The sequence below is a fragment of the Ixodes scapularis genome, unplaced genomic scaffold, assembly GCF_016920785.2.
Source record: "Ixodes scapularis isolate PalLabHiFi unplaced genomic scaffold, ASM1692078v2 PGA_scaffold6__148_contigs__length_123643588, whole genome shotgun sequence".
NCBI lineage: Eukaryota > Metazoa > Arthropoda > Arachnida > Ixodida > Ixodidae > Ixodes > Ixodes scapularis.
In genome coordinates, this window is record NW_024609881.1 from 30299288 (window position 1) to 30320925 (window position 21638).

At 42.0% G+C, this 21638-nt stretch overlaps 2 protein-coding genes across 2 annotated transcripts in view; both read right to left on the reverse strand.

Annotated features, from left to right (window-relative positions):
* Positions 1-3660: 3660 nt before the first annotated feature.
* On the reverse strand, positions 3661-5875 carry LOC120843670 (juvenile hormone acid O-methyltransferase-like). Its single transcript, XM_040215097.1, has 4 exons — positions 5588-5875; positions 5078-5135; positions 4874-5035; positions 3661-3827 (listed from the first exon to the last, which is right to left on the reverse strand). Exons 1-4 carry the CDS (start codon positions 5873-5875, stop codon positions 3661-3663), a joined length of 675 nt encoding a protein of 224 aa, XP_040071031.1.
* A 6029-nt stretch (positions 5876-11904) lies between these two features.
* The window catches only part of LOC120843669 (D-aspartate oxidase-like), a 29827-nt gene continuing 20093 nt past the window's right edge, over positions 11905-21638 (reverse strand). The window contains exons 6-8 of the mRNA XM_040215096.1: positions 13745-13862; positions 12801-12899; positions 11905-12039 (exon numbers count right to left, since the gene is read on the reverse strand). Of these exons, the coding sequence (XP_040071030.1) occupies positions 11905-12039; positions 12801-12899; positions 13745-13862 (352 nt within the window). The remainder of the gene's footprint in view (positions 12040-12800; positions 12900-13744; positions 13863-21638) is intronic.

Here is a 21638-nt window from a genome sequence, read left to right on the forward strand (position 1 = left end):
AAAGCAACGAAATAGGTTACTCGTTACTTGCTAATAAAAGGAACGCGTTACAAACCCAAGTTACCTTAATGTAATAAGAACGCGTTACCGTTACTGATCGCAGTTTCCAGCTGCAATTTGACTGAAAACCATGCTGGGACTGCTTAGTATGTCATTCTCCTCCAGAAAAGTTAATACCGCGCGGTTAAGGACGCGATCAAATGTGTACAGAGAACGGATGTGATTGAGGCAGGGTGATAACTTAATATAGGCTTGGAATAAGATGTTTGGGGAAGTACCCAGTTGTGTACTGAGTGTAAACATTGAACACCCTGCCTGTTAAACACTACAAAACCTAGACACATAACTTTCGCACTTGATAACTACATCCTGGCTGTTCCTCCTTGCATTGAGCCCAACCTTCGGTACATTTTAAAGGGTGCACAAGCAGAGTTTATAGAGGAAGGCTAAGACAGCCTGATGCCCCACTCCTAAATCGGCATATAAATATACACGGGGAATTTATTAACCGAGCGTAAGATCACGTAGCCAGAAGACACCAGGCTGCACGGATTGCGGCTCAGTGCAGCAAACCTTGAGCTCGGGGTTCGCTGCATTGTTTCAGTTTTCTCTAGCTCGTAACACATTATGGTGAAAGCCTACTGGCACACTTCGAGTATCTGTGTCTCTAGCTTCCTTACTTCGATCCCCTTCCAGAAACGTCATGATCAGCAACCAGGAAGAGAATTACGGCGATAGAACTTGCGGTAGCGGTTTACTACACCTGAGCTGCAAGCTCAGTGCTACACCAGAGCTTCAAGCTAAAGTACTGCAGCGATCGTCGCCGGCACCGTAATGCCCCCCTACTTTTCAAAGGTACAGAAACTCTAGGTCTCACGCACGGTGAGTAGCGATCAAAGCTATCCATTCGCTTGCACTTCATTTTTTCTAAATGTCCACAGAGTTAAGGCTTGACCGCATGTAAGGGATCGAGCGAGCAACGGCACAAGCGACGAAAGTCAGCGACGAGCGACGGAGAATTCTCACTGTCGCTCATCGTGCCACTTGGTGTTTGGATTCCTAGAAAACGTCACTTATCGCCTTGGTCACTTCCTACCGTCGGCTTCGTGCGGTTTGCCTTGTCGCGCAACTGACCGAGCGACAGCGAAGTGGGTCTTCGTCGCTTGCCAAATTGCTTACATGCGGCTTATACTTTATAAATCCCTCACTAACAGCGGCAAGTAAAGAGCTCTTCCTTAACTTTACCTTTTAAACTTTTAGCATTTGGCGGAGCAGGACTATTTCTGGCTGATTTCAACTTTTCTTCCTTCCCATTTTCTTTTCTCGTTTTCCTTCTTCGTTTTTTTTTCTTTTTTTTTTTACTTTCCATTTTTCGGGGGGGGGGGGGGGGGGGGTTGCTTTTCCGCGCAATTTGTTTTTTACACCGACAATTACCTATAGATTATTTTAGGGGGTACATTTTACAGCGTATGTATATCGCCTTGTGTCCGTCGCAGTGTGTCAATGTCAATCACCGTGCCAGCATAGCCGTCTGTTTATCGCCGGTACCACGGCACATGCCCCGGCGAGCACAAATTGGAAAAACAAACAGCTTGTGCCAGCTGCGAAGTTCTGGGGTTGGGACCCAGGTCCCTGTGCTTCCGAAACAGTAATCCACGTAAACAGCGTCTCGGTGAGGATCATGGCCCGGGGGGGGGGGGGCACGAGCCCCGATGCACCCCAGTAGTCTACGCCTATGTGACCAGACATGTCTGAGAAGAATAGTTCTTTTTTTTTTTTTTTAACGGCAGGAAAAAAAAAAGGGATAGCTAATTTTTGGTCAGCAAAAAGTGTCGTCCTTGTATGTAACTTTAAATTAAGTTTGACGTATTAACATTTACAAACAAATGCACCACCTAATTAAACCCCTTCGTGTTTTTTTTTAAAATTAACTTGCAAGGGTCTGGATTTATACGGACCACATGACCAATGGCGTGATATCGCGCCCAATGGCGATGCAGCTTTGGTGGCAGAAAGTCGTCCAGTCTTTTTGCACCGAGACGTTTGAAACATGATACCGACTGTTCATTTGATTATTTGAACTGATTAAAGAAATACCGATCGATGACGTTCCGAGTAACTTGCGGCGAAGTGAACATTCAGGGTAATTCGAAAGGGCATTTCTGACACTGCCCAAGGCCATACTCCGCTTCACAGCACGTCTGATTGTAGCCAAAAGCTGTGCGGAGTGCAAGTTCGTCTGTTTCTTTTGCAGGGGTTTGTGTTGACGTCAGAAAGACGCCGAGCTGTGATTGGTTCTGAATGAAGGATAGTGGGTAGACATCAAAGCAAGCTGCCTTAACGTCTACCCACTGTCCTCCAATCAGAGCCAATCAGAGCTCGGCGTCTTTTTGACGTCACCGCAGCTCCCGCTCAAGAAGCAGACGATTTGCTCTCCGCATTGTGGAACGGAGGATAGTTTCCACGCAATGTAACCACGTTTGCTAAGAAAAGAAACAAACAAACAAAAAAAAAAACAGCGACAATGCTACACTGCAGTGAACTAAATTAGCGTGTCATGCATTCCGCGCATAGCAATTTACTCACGAAGAAAAATTGCAATGGCGTATTGTTTTAGAAACGTAAACATATACTACCTTTCGGCCGCGTTGAAGCTTCCGCCGGGAATTCTTTTAACGCGCGCTGCACCTGGTAACAAATGCCGTCAGTATATGGGTGGCAAACTGGGTGAAATCACGACGCTCAAATAAAAAAAAAAACAGCTGCAGTTTGCGTACGTGTACCGCAGACACGCACATCGAAAATCAGCCACACGAAAACATCTTCAGAAACAGGGAAAGGAAGACCACACAATTTATTCGGCCTGCAATAATATGTATGAGGGATGCAATGGCACTCTTGGCAAACCATAGCAATTGCTTCAGTATCAGTTCCATATACAATTATACATTCACCACGAGCCTAATGGTCTGCGAGAGTTAGTAAACGCATCTTTTACAACACGGGTAGTTTTAATTTCTTGTGAGTTTTGCTTTAGGAACTAAATTTGTTATAGCCCTAGTGTAATGCAGTGTTCCAGTAAGCTTTGAAAATCTACAGAAAATGTTCAAATTTCGTAAGAAAACCATACCGTCCGATGACGCATGACCCATTGTATTCGTAAAAATGTCGCTTTTTTTAAAACAAAAATAGTCACTGGCTTCACTGCACTAGCTGGTTGATTGTAGTTTCCGTTTCAATGCCAGCGGTTTCATTCTCTCGTAAAGTGTAACTGTAAGGCGGATTCATTTTACTGGGAAACTTGGTACGGCGCATACCAGACAGTTCTATACGTCGGCAGTAGTACAGCTGTACCACTATCATGCTATACTGCTATTCTATTGAATTGAATTGAATTGAATTGGTGTATTTGGACACTAGTTCTAAACTAACAGGGCAAAAGACCGATTGATTCTGCCTGACGTGGCCCATAACCCTACCACCTACTTAGAAATACAAAACAACTTATTGGTCAGATAAAAACACGAGCAAATAAAGATAAATAAATAAAAAAATGAAAAGAGAAAGTATGGTGACCTATACCTTTCATAAATTTTATTTAAATGCTGTGTATGCAGATTTACTGCGATGAGGAGTAGTTAGAGTATACCTCCTGCATGTTCAGGGTTTGCACGCGTGCACAAAACATATTTCGCCTTCGGGTGTCAGGCATCCCGCTTCTTTTTGGGTCATAGCTTCCTTTACGTATTCGGTGACATCCTGGATGAGAACGGGTCTCTCTTCTTCCGTGACAAGGGTTGAAAGGGGGCAGTAGCCCATCTTCTTTTCTAAAGCAAAGCGCAGGAATAAATAGGAAAGATGGTTAGAAGGCACTTGCTTTCGAGGCGTTACAAGAGAAGTGCTGTCTCTTATGTAATGCTTTAAATTAACTTTTGAAGAAAACATTCCTCGAAAACGAACCGCCAAATGAACGATGCTTTGGCTAGGTGAACGTTATCCCGAAAATGCACTTTACTGACAAACGTTAATTCTAAAATTAAGAATCAATGCCCTACAATGGGGTGTAGGTTAGCATTTAGCTCCGCCAAATTCATGGGACCGAGCACACGTGTCGTGCTGCCGATCGCACGGTCGGGGGCCCGATTCATATCGTGCCGCCTGGTTAATATTTGTGACTGGTAATAGTTCCTAGTTATAACTACGCATGATTAAGTACGATAGCCGAAGTTTTTTTTTATCAAAGGCAGGAGGCTCGCACTGTACGTGGGGAAAGCTGAGGCACCTCCATGCCTTTCTTATCTTGTCAGTGACCATATAGTGATGACATCAGAGGACGACAGGCGCAGGCCTGGCGTTCTGTTTCATTTCACGTGTTTTCTTCGGGGATAAGGGCACGGGCGAGTGCGAGTGATTTTCGACCGGACGTTTTAAGCTTCTACGCGCGAGTGCATGTACACAAGCCAAACCTAGAGCCACGCACTCACGCCAGCGCAGCTGGCAGGGCTGAAGCCTCCTTGTGAGTTGGAGTACAGAGTGTCCTCGAAGACAAATGACGGCGGTTTGTTGACCGGAAAAAATATACTGCGCGTTGTCGAGCCCTCCGTTTTCGTCCAAATGTAGAAAAATGGGGCCTGTTTCTTGTATTCCTGTCCTTCGTCGACCCCCCTATTGTTACATGTAATTTTTTTTAATCTTTTATAATTACCGAAAAAAATAACGATTCGTTCTGAAACTCCGGCATATGGTTCTGATTTCCTTTAGTTTTAAGCACATAAGACAAAAAACAAAACAAAAAAAACTTTTTTTTGCATCTTGTACATTTTAAATATATGGTACTGGGTCGATTTCCATCCAATTATCAAGTTTGGATTACCTATCGTCTTCTCTAGGGTGTCGTTTTCCGACGGCCATGGCCAGACGTCGCAAGTGATTGGCGTAAGATCGGCGGACCTCAGGAGGTCTTGCACGTACGACATGAGAGCATCTTTGCCCTTCCCCACCAGGTCGACGGTCGGGGCACAGACCTCTCGCACTCCTGTAACAAAAGAAAAAAAAAAAAGATAAATTTTAGGCTGACTTATTTTCCGAGTGGATTTAGCTTCGAGATTTGCGGCTCTGTAATCGGAGACGTATTTCTGAGACAACGGAGTTCAAACGACCGCCAGAAAACGGAATGCTTCGGTACAACGACACACAGTGTGAACGATCATTTAAGTTCAAGATGAGGGAGACACATCACCTACCTTTGCGACCGTTCAGACACCTTTCACTCTATTCAGCTTCGGAGGTCTTGAAATTCCGACTAAATTTAGGCCGGCCGTCTTGTTTATATCAGTCGTACGCCGGAAACACGGGCCACGGAAACACGAGCACGCTGCAGAATGCTTCACATGACTAACTTAAAGATGGCGCTGTCGTTCAAACACCATAATTATCATAGTTTACACAGTTGCGCAAGTTTTGCGATTCACTAATATATATGAAATTTCATGTACGGTTTCACAAAATGGACCAGCTGCACCGTTCATGATTTCGGAACCGTGTGCTCCAACAACGACTCGCTAAAGCTCCCTAATCATCACCTCACCTTCGCGTATTTCTTCCAATGATCCATCCTCGCCAGTTTTCTGCGTAGTAGCGTCACGCGGGTGCAAGCGTTGAAGAGAAGCAAGCAGTCGCCGCCGGGTTTCATCATCATGGCGACGTTCTTCACGGCCGTTTTCTGGTCGTTTATCCAGTGCAAGCAGAAGAAAGAGAACACGCGGTCGAACTGGCCGTATTTCAGAACGAAGTCGGTCACTTCACTCGCCGAAATGTCCAGCAGGTCGTAGCAGATCTTAGGGCGGGGAAAATGCTTCCGCGCGAACTCTATCATCTCCAACGAGACGTCCGCGGCGACTATCCGTCTGCATGGACTACAGCGGGGAAGAAGATGGTCACGCGTGAAGTTCCGCAGCCCAAGTTGAGGAACTGTCGCTCCTGGAGCGCTTCGCCTGGACTTGAGCCTTGCAGCAGTTCTAAGGCCCGGATGTTTTGCCCTAGCTGTATTGCGTGAGCGGAGATGGAAAAGTCCGGCTGGAGCGTACACTCTTTAAAAAAAGGGGGTGTAGACGTTACACCCCTTGTCACATATACGACAGCCCAAAACTCCAGTTCGACGCACAGCGCGCTGACGTCCAACTGACTGCCCCAACTTTTGCGCGAGGGTTGATGACGGTGCGGTATAACATAATAAACGAATAAAATACGCATCAAAGTCTACAGGAAAAACACACGCAGGTTTTTGCAGTCTAGCCTAGAAAACCCCGATAACCTTTTTTGCAGTCAGTCACACATACATTAACTATTTTAATGAGTTGTACAGCTGCGCTATCAAGCCGCTCGTGAAATTTGGTATCGTCGGTACAACATCAGTGCGCTGTACAACCAACTGAAGTTTTGGGGTGTCGTATATGTGACAAGGGGTGTAACGTCTACACCCCATTTTTTTAGGGTGTAATGGCGGCTGCCCCAGACATCAAGAAAGGAACTGATTCGTAGATCGCGGGAGCATCTCTTTGACATCCGACTCCTTTTTGCGTTTTCTATTGTTCATTGAATAATGCCTTGGGGTACTTCACCAAAGCCTGTGGTTGTACCATGACAAGAAGTTGAACACGAGGCTGAGTTCAACAGCTGCAAGCAGCGGGTTTTTTAAAAACCCGAACTGTTTCCCATGAAAAACAGCGCATATCTGTTCGGTGCACGCAGGCGTTCATAAAATAAGGCTGGAGAGTAGAAAGGTAAGCTACATCGTTTAATTTTCTATGTTTACGATACATAAAGAACAGCTGGGTGGTTTCATTTCAAACCAAACACACGTGTCGGAATATTTTTTTAATATATATATATATATATATATATTATATCCCCTTTCTGCAATAAAAATATATTTTTAGAATTTTTTAATAAAAAGCTTTTTCTAAAAAAAGTTGAGGTGGAGCAAATCTGTTTTTAGGCACGGCCGGACTGGAAGCGCGCGCTCTCTTTCTTTCTCTTACGGCCTTTGCAATCGCCCGGGAGTCAATGACATTTTTTCTCCGTATGTAGTTCACTTGCTTGCCGCCAGGGGCGCAACCACCTCACCCCACTTCACCCCACTCGGAAAGTCCCTTCGAGCTGTTTTGCGCTGGTGTTCGAACTTCGTAGGTTGTTGTTTTGGCAACTGTTTATTGAACTTCGCTGCGATTTATGTCATGCAAGGGCTGTCTCAGCAGCCCTTGATCACATTGTCAAAAAAAAGGCCCCTTCTAAGCAAATACAGATGTCAGACACTGATTCTAAGCAGTTGGCAGCATCTGTGCCCGACTTGATAACCACTGACCTGAAAAAACTGAAAGAGCCTTGCGCTCCATCTCCATCCGTGACATACTCTGGTCTGGCGTACATGGCTATCTGGTGAAACTCATTAGTGAGTTTGGGTGCGCCGCCTGTGTTATGCTGTTGACTACGAGTAACAGAGGTGATCCTCTGTTCGTGTTATTGCAAGGCTTGGATAAAAGCGGACTTCATTATCCAAATCCTAGGTTCCTCGCACTTCTGGACAACATTGTTTTTTAAAGGCTGTTAAGCACCTTCCGCGTACAAACGTGCACGAAGTTCTGCAACTACTCATTGCACCCTATCATGAAGACGCGCCAATCCTAAGTTGCCCAGGGGGCATTGGCAACAGTCACTCAAAGCGCTTGGCAGGCTTAATTTGCAACAAGTTCCTCAGAATACTTCTGATTAACCATGCAAAGACGTTCACGGACAGAAACGAAAAATTAGCTGGATATGTGCACAATCCCTCGAGGAAGCACTTTAGGCTGTAATATGCACTGTGCGAAAATTGTACAGACTACTACACCCTCGTCTAGAGCAGCTGACCGACTTTATGTGCGGCCTATGAAATGATAATGCAGACCACGGCAATAGATAGATTGGGCCTGCTTAAATTTACGAGAGTGTATGAATTATTTGTCATTTAAGGTTCCTCCACGTAGAAGGGGTTCGTCTCCTCCTGTTCTTGAGTTGCAACAGAAGTCCTGGAGGTACAGAGGACTATAGTTTTTCCGCAATTGCATTCGCTGTCTATACTTACAACTTTTTACTCCCGAATCTCTCGGAGATGTGCGTCAAATATCCACCGTTTTGAGCTCATCAGAAGCGCATTAGATAGTGGCTGAGGGTCTAAACGTAAGGATCAGGTGTCAAAGGCTATAAAAATCTCGGCCGCAATTTGCAACAGCGTTGAGATACACTGTCAGACGTGTTTTGTGCAAAAGGCAAAGGGTAGCTTAGGGGTGAGGTGACAGCGCCCCCCGCGAATTGCAGCGGGAGGTGGCGATTGCCCCAATTGCAAAGGCCATAAGAAGAGAAAGAGAGCGCGCGCTTCCAGTCCGGCCGTGGTTTAGGCTGCTTTATTTTTGTACCCAGTTAATTTTTATTAAAGGTAAAAATGAAAACGCCGACAGTAATTTCTGTGTAAAGGTATGACGCATGGCCAGTAATGTCCTTTGCAGTGCTTTATAAAGCTACCTATTGCAGTGCTTTATAAAGTAAAATAAGCAGAAAATGTAATATTGTGTTTGTATGGCGGCTATAAAAGCTTAAATTTTCGTTTTTGTTGATTTGTCGCCCAGTAATACAAGTAATACAATTAACGCCTCTGAAATTTTTAGTAACTACCTTTAAATTCCTTCAATAAAAGAAGATGCAAACGGCGAGTTATGCTACTAAAGTGTCTAGGTGATAAAATGTTTAAGGTTTTTTCTTTTAATTGTTAAGGCCCCTTTCTGCAGCAATATTTGACGAAGTTCAGCAAGCTGTGTTGTGTGACCTAGTCAATATATTTTTATGATCTTTAGATCACCGTAAATCTCCAATTAAGCTTTCTTTGAAATATAGTTTGAATATTGTTTGCTAAACATATAACGCGTAACATTTGCTTGAAAAACAAATATTTAGAAACACTTGCAAGTTTGAAGTCGATTTTCTAAAAAAAAAACCACCTTTCATTCCTCTCATTTTTTATTTACAGTTAGGTAATTAAGTAGTCTGTCAGGAACTACATACAGAAATTGTAATATATTGTTTGCATGACCGCTATTAGGACTCGAACCTCGTGCTATGCGAGTTTTGAACGGGACTTCGCATAGAGCTCAGCGGAGCAGAATTTTGACCTATGTAAGGTTGTCTATTTAATGTTAGTACTTACCTCAACATCTGAGCGTGAAAGCCAGTGAAGCAACAGTATTTATCCTAACAATATTTATTTACTTGGCACTGGCGTGATTTGCAAGGTGTGTGATCTTCGCCCTATGTATTGACGGAGAAGATAGGTATTATCTAGACTCCCGGACAAACTTAAGTTAAGACGAAAAAGTCTAAGCAACCTGGCATGAGTCGCTGAAAATAGAAATAAAACCTAAACACAAGACACGCATTTGAAGCCTTACACGCTACGAAATGCTCGTTATTTTATGAAAGAGGCCGTAACTGCACAAAATAAACCGTACTTCCCAATCGTCGGATACAACATCATACATATGTATGTGTACTGCATATCTGTTTGACATAGTATAATATGAGAATTACCTATCAAGTTCGGTATTTCAAACTCAAAGCCGAAAGCAAAAGGCCTCAGAGGAAATCTTTAACGATCTGCATTCCCCCGAATTGAGATGAAGTATGCGCTGTGCCCGCACTTGTGGATACGGACTTCTAAGTAACTTTTTTTAGTTACACTACTTCAAATTGTATTAATGTTTATGGTTTGATATTGAGGAAACTGCTAACGATAAGCAGAAGACCTTACATAGGCCAAAATTCTGCTCAGCAAGCACCTGTGCGAAGTCCCGTTCAAAACGCTCATTGCACGAGATTCAAGTCTTAATAGCGGCCATACAAAAATACATTACAATTTCTTTTGGTAGTTCCTGATGGACTACTATATTACCTAACACTGGATAAAAAATAAAATAAACAAAAGTTTTTTTTTTTTAATGTACTCTAAACTTGCTAGTTTTGCGAAATATCAATTTTTTTCAGAAACATGTAATGCATTATATATTTATTGCACAATATTGAAATTATACAAAAAAAAAAGCTTAATTGGAGCTTTACGGTGATGTAAAGATCATAAAAAATATGTTGATCAAGTCAGACAGCACAGCTTGCTGAACTTCGTCAAATATCGTCACAGAGAGGCGGTTTGACAAATAAAACAAAATACATCAAAATGTTTTGACCTAGACGCTTAATTAGCATAAACAAGCATATGTAGAGAGTGTCCCGAAAAAGTTATATTGATGTACCGAAAAAGTAAGGAAAAGGGATGGAGTGAAATATGGGCACCCCCGATAATCTGGAAAAACGAGAGTTTCCACCTTGGCTGCTTCAACGGTCCATAACCTGAGAACACAAAATTCCACGAACTTGAAGTTTGCGTCTGTTTAATATAGGAATTGCGCGATAACATGATTTTTTTTTTTTAAATTAGAAATTGAACCCAAATTTTGTGCCTGAATTAATATGAATTCATGGTGTTTTTTTAAACTTTGCATATCTGTTTCAAAAAGGCCGCGAAAGTTACACTTAAACGGTTTGTACATGCGGCCAGGGGACATTCTGTGGGTGGATAATGTTTGCGATAAGTCGGCTAATTCATTAAAATTCGTTAACTAACTTTTTAGTTAGTTAAAATAGAAACAGGTTGCAACTAGAAACTTACAGAGAGTCATCGAAAACCACTAAATCAACTCTTTTTAGAACGACTTGAAGCTCGTGGGAAACTCGGGGGCTCACCAAGGTTACCACTAGCGAAGCAGGCGAAAGCTGGCAGTGGCAAAACGCTGATAATTAGATTATCGTCGCGTTCCGCCACTGCCAGCTCGGCGTTCTGACGTCACCATAGCCCCCTGCAAAAGAAGCAGACAACCTTTCGCTCTACGCACATGCGAACAGTGTATGGGCATTGAGACGAGTTCTATCACTCACCAGGGGGCCAGTCGTGTAGGCGGTACAGGAAACAAAAAAAAAGAAAAAAGAACGAATTCCGTTACAGGTTACTAGCAAATAAAAGGAATGTGTTACCGTTAATGATAAATAGTACCGCGCGTTACTTTTGCGCTACTTTTTATTCGTGAATTATAACGTTTTAAATTTTTGACTTTACCGGTGTGCACAAATGTAATATTTCAGAAACAAATGTCCATTCAGAAACTGAACATAACTAGCTTGTCTTTCTTTATGGTTCCACCTAAATACTCACGAAGCAAAAGCAAGAAAACGCGAAGGTATTACTTAAAAATTTGAAGGTACATGTTATGACTCCAAAACCTAGCGCTTAAGAACACAACACAAATTAATTGGTTAATTGGTGTAACTTTCTTTCTTGAAGGCTTGGGAAGAAGGCGTCACGAGCAACATGACTACGTTCACCGTGACTCTAAATATGTAACGTAATTACGTTATCCGTTAAAGTTTTAAAAATGTGACGTGCGCGCATCCACGTTACCTAAAAAAAAAAAGTAAAGGGTTACTTGTACCACGTTACTGCCAACTCTGCGGTTAGCCTTTCGCGTGTTTCTATTGGTGGCTTGGAACCGTTACGTCGTCACATCGAAGACGAACACACTTTAGAAGACTTTTGAGCGATTTATTTCAATATGACTCGAATTGTTCGGTGCTCCGCGGAAAGCTGACAATCGAATATAAACATTTGATGGTAAATACTGACCAGGCTTTTATTTTCTGCAGAAGGACAAAGTCATTGTGAGTTTAGCAACGCTGATCTCAGAAGAGCATCAAATCCCCCAACAATTACAAATAAACTCTTCCGCTCTATAAATAAAATTAAAAAAAGCGGGTTCTGTACAGAATTTACAGTTTCGATCTTCTTCTTGCCAAGTTGCTGCTTTGAATGACATGTTGTAGAAGCTTCACCGCATCACCAGAAGCTCCCCAAGAAACGGTAATTCCGGCACCACCATGACCGTAGTGGTGAACTATCGGGAGCTGAGAGAAGAAAAAGAAAAGTTCTAATAAAAAACATTTAACGACAGTGATTTCAACAAAGTTACCGAACAAATACCCACGGGTTGAAGTGAGCTCTTTACTGGCTAAGTTAGTGCCGGGGATTAGTAGTGTTTCTTTATTGTCCCTGTTTTGTTCGTGCTGTTTAACCTTTTATTTAGTTAAAGACTTCTAAATTAAGGGTAAATATAAAAATCTGAACAAAAATGTTATAGTTCATACTGTATTTGGTACTTCTGAATAAACATACCCACAACAAAAGGGTTTGGAGCTAATGAAGTAAAAGTACATTAATAGTAAAAGATACCAAGAGATTCGAATGACTTGAGAGAAAAGCACTTGTGCACAAGAAGCAAAGAAACGAAACGCAATCATTTCTCTTCAAGAAATTGCAAGCTATAGGGTCGTTAACGCAATATTGATGTTATTTTAAAGTATCTTCTTGAGGCTCGCACTCTTTTTTCTTGCCTCCATGCTGCCGCTCATTGGACGTCAGGCTATAAAACAACCATATAAATGTAATGCTTTGTTCGCAACTTTTTTGAAGCACTAGAATTAGCGCGACGTCGTTTCAATCGTGAAGTGATGGCGCTGTACAATAAAAGTAACTATGCGTCCTCTTTAGTACTCATACCACTGTAAAATGTGCGAAGCAGTCAGATGACAATAGGAATGAAATTTAGTCATCGCTGCGTTATTGAACGTAAATAAAATGAGCAATTAAAAGGACGTAGTCTCCTTACAGCTTTGCCCGTGACATTATACACACGATTCTCGTTTTCTAGCCGAAGAGGGCTCCTGTACGGTCGGAGTCCCACATGGTTTGTCAGAATTTCAGAATCCTGAAAGGTGCGAGAAGAAAATAAAACAAATAAACGACACTAAAGCGTATTTTTACCGTGCTTAAAGAAATGAATGTACACATCGCGACACTTTTAGCGCGAACATGACATTTGCGTATTTTCGCGTTTTACTTCTAAATAGTATTAGCGAGCACGAAATTTTATAGCTTACATTACATCCCTTGGTTTCAAAGAGAAAAACTGGAAAAACCGGCGATCGCTTGTTCGCGCTAACAGTGTCGCGCTCTGTACGTAGTGGTGCCACTATTATTACCAAAAACAGGTTATTTGTAGTAATTCAATAAATTTTAATGCACCTAATTTATAATAATGTTATCTTTCGTCTGAATCTATTAGGTTTCCTCTTACATGCACATGAGGGGTTGGCGATTTATTGTCTGCCGACTAGACGCTGTACCTGAAGATTTCTTAAATCATTTGCCACGTTTGTTACTGGTTTTCAATGACCACAGTTTATTTTGGCGAAAATAAAACACCGGAGTTCTCATTCGTGATTACCAGTGACTGCGCGAAGCACGTCACAGCTCTCTACTGAACGAGTGTACCCTCATAAAAATTTGTCAGGTGTCTCGCTCCAATTGGCTCGCTGACTGCGTAGCCTCAACTGTTTCTAAAGGTATTTTTATACGGAGTATTATTTTCAACATTGTGCGATAGATGTCTATAGTTTATATCAAAATCAGGATAATTATTATAGTCTAAAAAGTGACTGACGGTAGAGATCTACAGCGACGTTGATTTTTTGTTTGAATTGATCCTGGCGTACACTTGTTTTGGGAATAAAGCAGGAAGACAAGAAAAAGGAAACAAACATCTCAGCTCACCTTTAAACTCGGAACGAGTTGGAGGCAGTTTTTCCAAATATCTTTCGCAACTTCTGAATCAGGGACCAGCGAGGTTTCTCCGAATACGAGGCTGCCTCCAAGCACAACGCAATCCACCCTAATAAAAAAAAATTATCATGCAATTTGGGATGTTTCGCAATGTCGCGTGACATAGAGCAAAATCGTACACCATCGTCATTTGCCGCCAGGTTTACAGAAGAAAAAAAAATGTTACTGGAGCGTCCTATTGTTCAGGTACCAATTATGCAATAAGAAAAAAGAATTTAGCAGTCCCGTGTTAATCGACGGTATACAGGCCCAGCAATGGATGCGGCACGTGAGGGCGAAGTTGTTGGGCATTCTGTTCAAAACGACATCTGACCTCTTTGTTCCGAACGCTTTTTTTTTGTTCCGCAGCGCGTAAACGCGGCGCACTCCTGCACGAGCTTTTGGCATTGGCAGTGCTGGGACGCCATTTTGTTATCGACCATGCGCCGAGAATCTGAGGGGGACGATGAAACGAGAGCGCGCGGGGCACGTCAGAACGCCGTGCTCTGATTGGTACGATCAGTGGGTAGACCTAAAGGCCCGTTGACACACTTGCAACTGAGTGCGACCGAATGAGACATGAGCGGCTTTTAAAGGGGCACTCAAGTGGTTTTTGAGTTCGGGTTTTGATGATGACAGCTGAATTTAGACGCTCTAAGTATTCATAAAAACCAAAAAGTATAGTCATACGGTGATTATTTCTTTAATAAAAATGTAATTGAAGGTCGCCAAACCTCGGTTCCATCCGAAAACGAAACCACTCTCATTGGTCCTCGCACGCTTATCAAAAAGATCTCGGGCCAATGGCGTTGGACGACGTTCCGTCGCGCAGTGATCCCGAGATAGCCGCATCGGCCGAACCTCTTTGTCATTCGAGCTTCGATCATGGCGGAGTTCTCTACGCTCGAAGACCTGACGCCGTTAGAGGTTGAAATTCTTCGGCGGACAGCCGACCTGGGGATGATTTCCTATGACGCCACTCCGACGAGCGATGTGGACAATAGCAGCGCTTCCCTGTTGGAAAATATCAATGATGGAAAGATGATGGAAAAGGCTCATACAAGCGTAACCGTAATATGGGACATCCTATACAAGCGAAAAGGCAGCTCCAGTATAGTGGATTACGGCGGAACGATACAGGTAGGCGGAACCATACAAGCGTGTCGTATTATGGGACGTCCTATACCGGCGTAGTGGATTATGGCGGAACCACGTAGGCGGACGGAACCATACATGGATAACGTAATATGGGACATCCTATACCAGCGAAAAGGCGATACCGGCATGTTGGAGCCATATGGCTCCAACATGGTGGTTTCGCCTTTTCACTGTTGTACACGGCAATTTAGTTTTAAGCTTTACATATATGTTTAGAAAGGTCGTGAAAGCTAAATTAATGCGATTTGTGCAGGCGAGTTATATAGCCAGGCGTACGTAGTATAGGGACCTAGTCGTAACGATCAGTCAGATAATTAAATACAATTTGTTAATTAACTTTTTAATTAGTGAAAATGAAACTATGGTTTCTATTGGAAACTTGCTGAGTCACTGAAAACCACAAAATCAACTCTTTTTAGAAGGATATAATGCAGGGGTAGCATTTTACGCGTTCTGTAAAAATGCTTTATTTGGACGAGTTTCTAGGTTTCAGTTTCTTATCAGAGCTCATCTTTGCGCCCACGGTCCTGTTCCCCAGGGGCTTAGACGCGCAACACACGTGCGCCTTGCTTCCCTCCATCCTACGAGGGAGGCGAGGGGGCGGCTTCGCACTGCGGCCACCGGGCAGCAGGACCGTAGGTGCAAAGATGCGCTCTGGTAAGAAACCGAAGTCTGGAAACGCGTCCAAGTTGACCATTTTTTTAGAACACCATAAAATGCTGCTCTTGTCTTATATCTTCACAAAGAAAATTGATTTAGTGTGTTTTGATGATGCTTAGAAGTTTCTAATTGGAACCATGGGTCTATTTTCACTGATTAAAAATTTCAGGAACATACTATACTTAGAGAGAGGCTGAAGCGGTTTTGTATTTGAGAAAACACTTTTAAATCTTCTTCATTTGACCTCCAGAATCTCAAATATCAAAATTATTTGCCAATTTAATTAATCGAGGCTGCATAGAGTCATTTTTAAAGCGCTTTGAAAGCACTTCCCTAGACAGCGACGTCACAAGAGCAGCTTTCAAAATCTTTGTTCACGCATCTTCAGCGCCTATGAAAGCTATGCACGCACATGCTATTTTTTAAAGGGGCAGAAAAATGAGTCACGACTGGTGCCAATGCGGGAGAATATACCTAGAAAACTTGCGACTGGACGCGCGGCCCTTAAGCGACACACACTTGGCGGCTGAAAGGTCTTCTTACGATGTCACTATTGGTAGGATGTTTTTTTTGTGTTCTCTCACGTTTAGTTATATCTTTGTGGAAAACGAACGGGATATTCAGATTCGCGGGATAATACCACGCGAGAATGAGCCTCCATCTAGTTTTCTGAAAGAAGTCTGGCACATCTCTGTAATAAGCCGACTGATCATTACAAATTAGCCTTTTATACCATGCCGCCCTGGCCATATAACTCACATGTACAGACTGCGTAAATGTAGCTTTTACAGCTTTTTTTTTAAAAATCTGTAAAATATACAAAAAAAACACTCTGTAGAATGTCCCCCAATACAATATGATTGTATGCTTCCTTTCTCGCTTGCATTGTTCAAGAAAGACTTGTGGATATCCAGCGTTTCATTGGAATGCTGGATGTCAATGAGTCTCTACATCAGTGAGTGGTTTCAAACAATTATGATGTTTGCACACCAGTAAGCTCTTATCTGAGGCTCACCAGGAGCACTAAGAGCAGAGGCAAAATGTCGTGACCTGGTAAATTTGGTTGCAGGTATTTATTTTTAGAAGAACTGCATGCAGCAAAGCTTAACTTTGCTCAAAAGAAGATAATTAAAAATTCAATACTGAACAATGGTGTCCCTTGAGCTGTCAGACCAAACTCCCACTCTTGTCACTCAGGAGTTCCTAACTTGTGCGTAGAGGATCAGCACAATCCAGATTTGTGCTGCAAGCGCACCTGCAATATAAAAGTTGAAAAAAACATGAGATGAAATATGAGACGTTTACAATTCTCTGTAATGAGAAAATACAGTACAGCTCTTGAAGAGGAAGATGGGAGGGTATGCCCCTCCTTCCCCTCCCCTCCTCCTCTTCTGCTCCCTCCGATTTAGGGGGAAATTTCCCCACTAAATTTAGCGGGTTAAGTTTCCCAATAAATTTAGCGCGGAAATTGATGTCACATAACCTCAACACAAATGCAGTTTTTCCGCTAAAAGTAGCGGGGAAAATGACGTCGCATGACCGTGTCACGTAATCCATAAAAACATTCAGTTTCTCAGCTAGACTTAGCGGAAATATTAACGTCACATCACCACAACATTAATTCAATTTCCTGCCAAGTTTAGTTAAACGGTTACGCCGACAGCGACGCCGCGAAACGCGGAAACGGGTGCTAACAGCTGCGCTAAAAACTAAATGCATCAGGTGAAATAAAGTGAACATTAGATATACTGTAAGAAAAAGAAGAGAATCTAAGATACCGTTCTCAGATCCATCCTTTTGTCCGTTCTCAAATGTTTTGATATCAAGAAATGTTTATCTCTTTATTCATACCCAGAGAACCCGTCCCAGTTTCAGCATGAATGCAATAAATCAATGCAGACTAGACCTAGTAAACTGTAATGCACATAAAAATGAATGTTTGCCACATAGTCATGTATCAGTCAGTGGCTCAGATCTCAAAATACATTTGTATTGAGGAACATTCTTGAATAAAACTTCTGGGCTTCGAATTCAACAGTTTGTACTTCCATAAGAAACACTGTATGGCACTGATTTTTTTTGTTTTTTGTGACACATCAGAAACAGCACAACACTGTCATCCTTGCATACCTAACAAGAATTTGTATTTTTTTTTAGCATGGCATGTGCTATTCTAATGCAGATACAGCCTCCTTTAACAAAATTTCCTTTGTATAGCTTTTTATTGGTTCTTATTTAGCTCGCACGACAGATTCGGTACCTTGAATTCTCACTCGGCATCAACAGTTTTGTATATTAATGTAATAGCGAAAGACAAGATGTATGGACTTGAGTACAGTTCAACAAGCACAGATGTTGAGAAAAGTACTGAGGAAAACTCAAATGTCAAAATAAAAATAAGCTGGAATGTGGATACAATTATGGACATGGTCATGAATACAGTTAGCAGATTCAATATAAAGAATATGTGTTAGACGCACGCTCAAAGAAACCTGTTGCATCATTATTCATTCAAATTACTTTGCAGAACCCAGCGCTGCAGTCTCAGGTGGAAGTTCGCTGGATGAGTCTACTGAAAATGAGTGTAGACGGAAAAAGCAGTTTGATCTGCGATAATGAGCATTACATAATTGACATGTCATTATTACTGTTACAGTGCCGAATGTTCCAAACTGTCAGTCGCATCATTCTGTGAATTCCCTCCGTACATTACAGGGTTTGGCTCTTTCGAATGCTTTGCGAGAAAAATGATGAACTGGAAATATCTAGAGTAGTTCTAGAAAAACCATTTCCAGAATCTTATCTCAGCATCGCAAAGAATATAAAAAGTTTCTAAAGACAAGGTTAGTGCAGGAGTTGAATAAACTAAATACTTTGTTTTCGAAACCATCTTGCCGTAGTAAACGTATGAAGTTCCCCTAGGTAGAGCTAGTCATTACGGATGACTGTGCCCATTGCATACCATAAAAATTTAATTTGCGACCTACAATATTTACAAACTCAATTAACTCTGAATAAGTGGACCACTTGGCATTAAAGATTGGCCTCACCATGACTGTCTGCCAACATCTACATAATAATTTTCATGAACCTATGTATTTCAAGAAAATATTTGGTGCGAGCTGCTTAAAACACAATAGCACTTTTTAACGAGTGCTGATTGTTGGGCAAGTTGGTACGGTACGTTAGAAAACATAATTGCGCTTTGAAGACGGGGACATAGGAAGGACAGACACCACCGAGTGCTAACTTTCAACTGATTTAATTCAAGAACCTCAGCGTAAAAACACACTGCGTCACCGCACCACATCTCAACCAATCCGTGGCCCTGCCACGGACCGCAAGTACGCCAACTCCTTATCCGCCAAGTCAATTGACGCCACACTGACACAACACGTGCCAGAACTATTTATAGCATCAGCCTCCATAATCTCTCTAACAGTCATATCTTTGTGCCTAGCAAGAACAGTAGACAAAGCAAATAATGGTTTGCACTCGCAGTGATGATCTGTCGTGTCACTGTCATGACTGAGGGTGCAAACAATTATTTGCTTCGTCTACTGTTCTTGAGAGGCACAAAGATAGGACTGTTAACGAGATTGTGGAGGCTGACACTATAAATAGTTCCGGCACAAGTTGTGTCAGTATGGCGTCAATTGACTTGGCGGATAAGGAGTTGGCATACTTGCGGTCCGTGGCAGAACGGATTGGTTGAGATGTGGTGCGGTGACAAAGTTCGTTTCTACGCTGAGGTTCTTGAATTAAATCAGTTGAATGTTAGCGCTCTGTTGTGTCTGTCCTTCCTATGTCCCCATCTTCCAAGCGCAATCATGTTTTCTATCACACTTTTTAACACTAATAGAAAGCCTGTAGTGGGCCACAACTTAAGCAGTTTTCACTTCATTATGAAGAGCAATTACACATATGTGAACCATGAATATAGGCCTGCACTGAATTTTTTTCTTAAGCTGAACGTGCTAGTTCCTGTTTTTTATATTTCACATGTCCCGACTGCTGGGTGTGGTAGGGACATAAGATTGATGACACCAACGAAACCCAATGATTATTTTAAGAATTTGTTTGGGTAAAGCACGAACAAGGCGATCTGCGGGAAGTTATTTCTGTGACACCGTCGAACCTACATCCGCGGGCTTTAAGTTCACATGTTAATCATGTCTGCAGACTCCTTTTTGTAATTGGAACTCCATCCAACCCAATATTTGAATATGTTTTTTTTTGCATTTTAGGCTTAGTAGTGCTTTTGCTGTTCTAGTAATAGGTAAGAAAAATGCTTATTTCAAGTCGCATACCTAACACCTGGTGGCACGAGGACTCCCCTGTCGTGACGCTGATCGAAAGTCATAGGCAGGGAGATACTGCGATGCTCTTGTTGCTGGGATTATCTCCCCCATGGTCCTGGCCAGACCACAGAAAAAGATTGAGTCCAAGCTTGTGGCCACTAGGATCTCCAGATCTTGAGGCACCCAAGTAGCTGAAAATAAAAACAAATCACAATCAAGTACTTGGCAGAGCTACATTAGAATGGCTAGCATATTCTTTCGTGATCAGCACATAGATCCTCTTATTTTAGTCACAGTCACCCCCCAGGACAAGGCCACGTAGGCGTTAAAATGATGGGCACCGAATTAAGGCGAATGATCAAATGCATTCATTTAACCCTCTTTCGCCCCAACCTGAGAGACTTCTGTCAAATATTCACATTCAACTGTAAATACTACAAATAAAACTACTACTGCAATGCAGAGCCGTATAGTCTGTTCTCAAATGTTTTGATTTTAAGAAATGTTTATATCTTTATTCATACCCAGAGAACCCCTCCCAGTTTCAGCATGAATGCAATAAATCAATGCAGACTAGACCTTGTAAACTATAATGCACATGAAAATGAATGTTCGCCACATAGTCATGTATGAGTCAGTGGCTCAGATCTCTAAATACATTTGTATTGAGGAACATTCTTGAATAAAACTTCTGGGCTTTGAATTCGACAGTTTGTACTTCCATAAGGAACACTGTATGGCACTGATTTTTTTTGTGACACATCAGAAACAGCACAGCAGTGTCATCCTTGCATACCTAACAAGAATTTGTATTTTTTTTTTAGCATGGCATGTGCTATTTTAATGCTTATACAGCCTCCTTTAACAAAATTTCCTTTGTAGAGCTTTCTATTGGTTCTTATTTAACTCGCACGACAGATTCGGTACCTTGAATTCTCACTCGGCATCAACAGTTTTATATATTAATGTAATAGGGAAAGACAAGATGTATGGTCTTGAGTGCGGCTCAACAAGCACAGATGTTGAGAAAAGTACTGAAGAAAACTCAAACGTCAAAATAAAAATAAGCTGGAATGTGGATACATTTAAGGACACGGTCATAAATACAGTAGCAGATTCAATGTGAAGAATACGTGTTAGACGCACACTCAAAGAAACCTGTTGCATCTATATTCATTCAAATTACTTCGCAGAACCCAGCGCTGCAGTCTCGGGTGCGAGTTCGCTGAATGAGTCCACTGAAAATGACTGCAGACGGAAAAAGCAGTTTGATCTGCGAAAATGAGCATTACATAGGCAAGTGACATGGCATTATTACTGTTACAGTGCCGAATGTTTCAAACTGCCAGTCGCATCATTCTGGAACTCTATCCGTATATTATAGGGTTTGGCTCTCTCGAATGCTTTGCGAGAAAAATTATCAACTGGAAATGTCTAGCGTAGGTCTAGAAAAACTACTTCCAGAATCCTAACTCAGCATCGTAAATAATATAAAAAGGTTCTAGAGATAAGGTTAGTGCAGGAGTTGAATAAACTAAATACTTAGTTTTGCGAAACCATCTTGCCGTAGTAAACATATAAAGTTCCCCTAGGTAGAGCTAGTCATTACGTATGATTGTGCCCATTGCATACCATAAAAATTTAATTTGCGACCTACAATATTTACAGACTCAACCAACTCTAAATAAGTGGAACACTTGGCACTAAAGATTGGTCTCACCATGACT

What these genes read in the sequence shown, in the direction of transcription:
- LOC120843670 (XM_040215097.1), bottom strand. Translation starts at nt 5,875, where the DNA reads ATGATAGAGTTCGCGCGGAAGCATTTTCCCCGCCCTAAGATCTGCTAC. An exon ending in ATTGGAAGAAATACGCGAAG is followed by an intron (nt 5,136 to 5,587) that starts GTGAGGTGATGA and finishes CCGTTGTCTCAG; the next exon opens with AAATACGTCTCCGATTACAG. An exon ending in TAAATCCACTCGGAAAATAA is followed by an intron (nt 5,036 to 5,077) that starts GTCAGCCTAAAA and finishes CTTTTGTTACAG; the next exon opens with GAGTGCGAGAGGTCTGTGCC.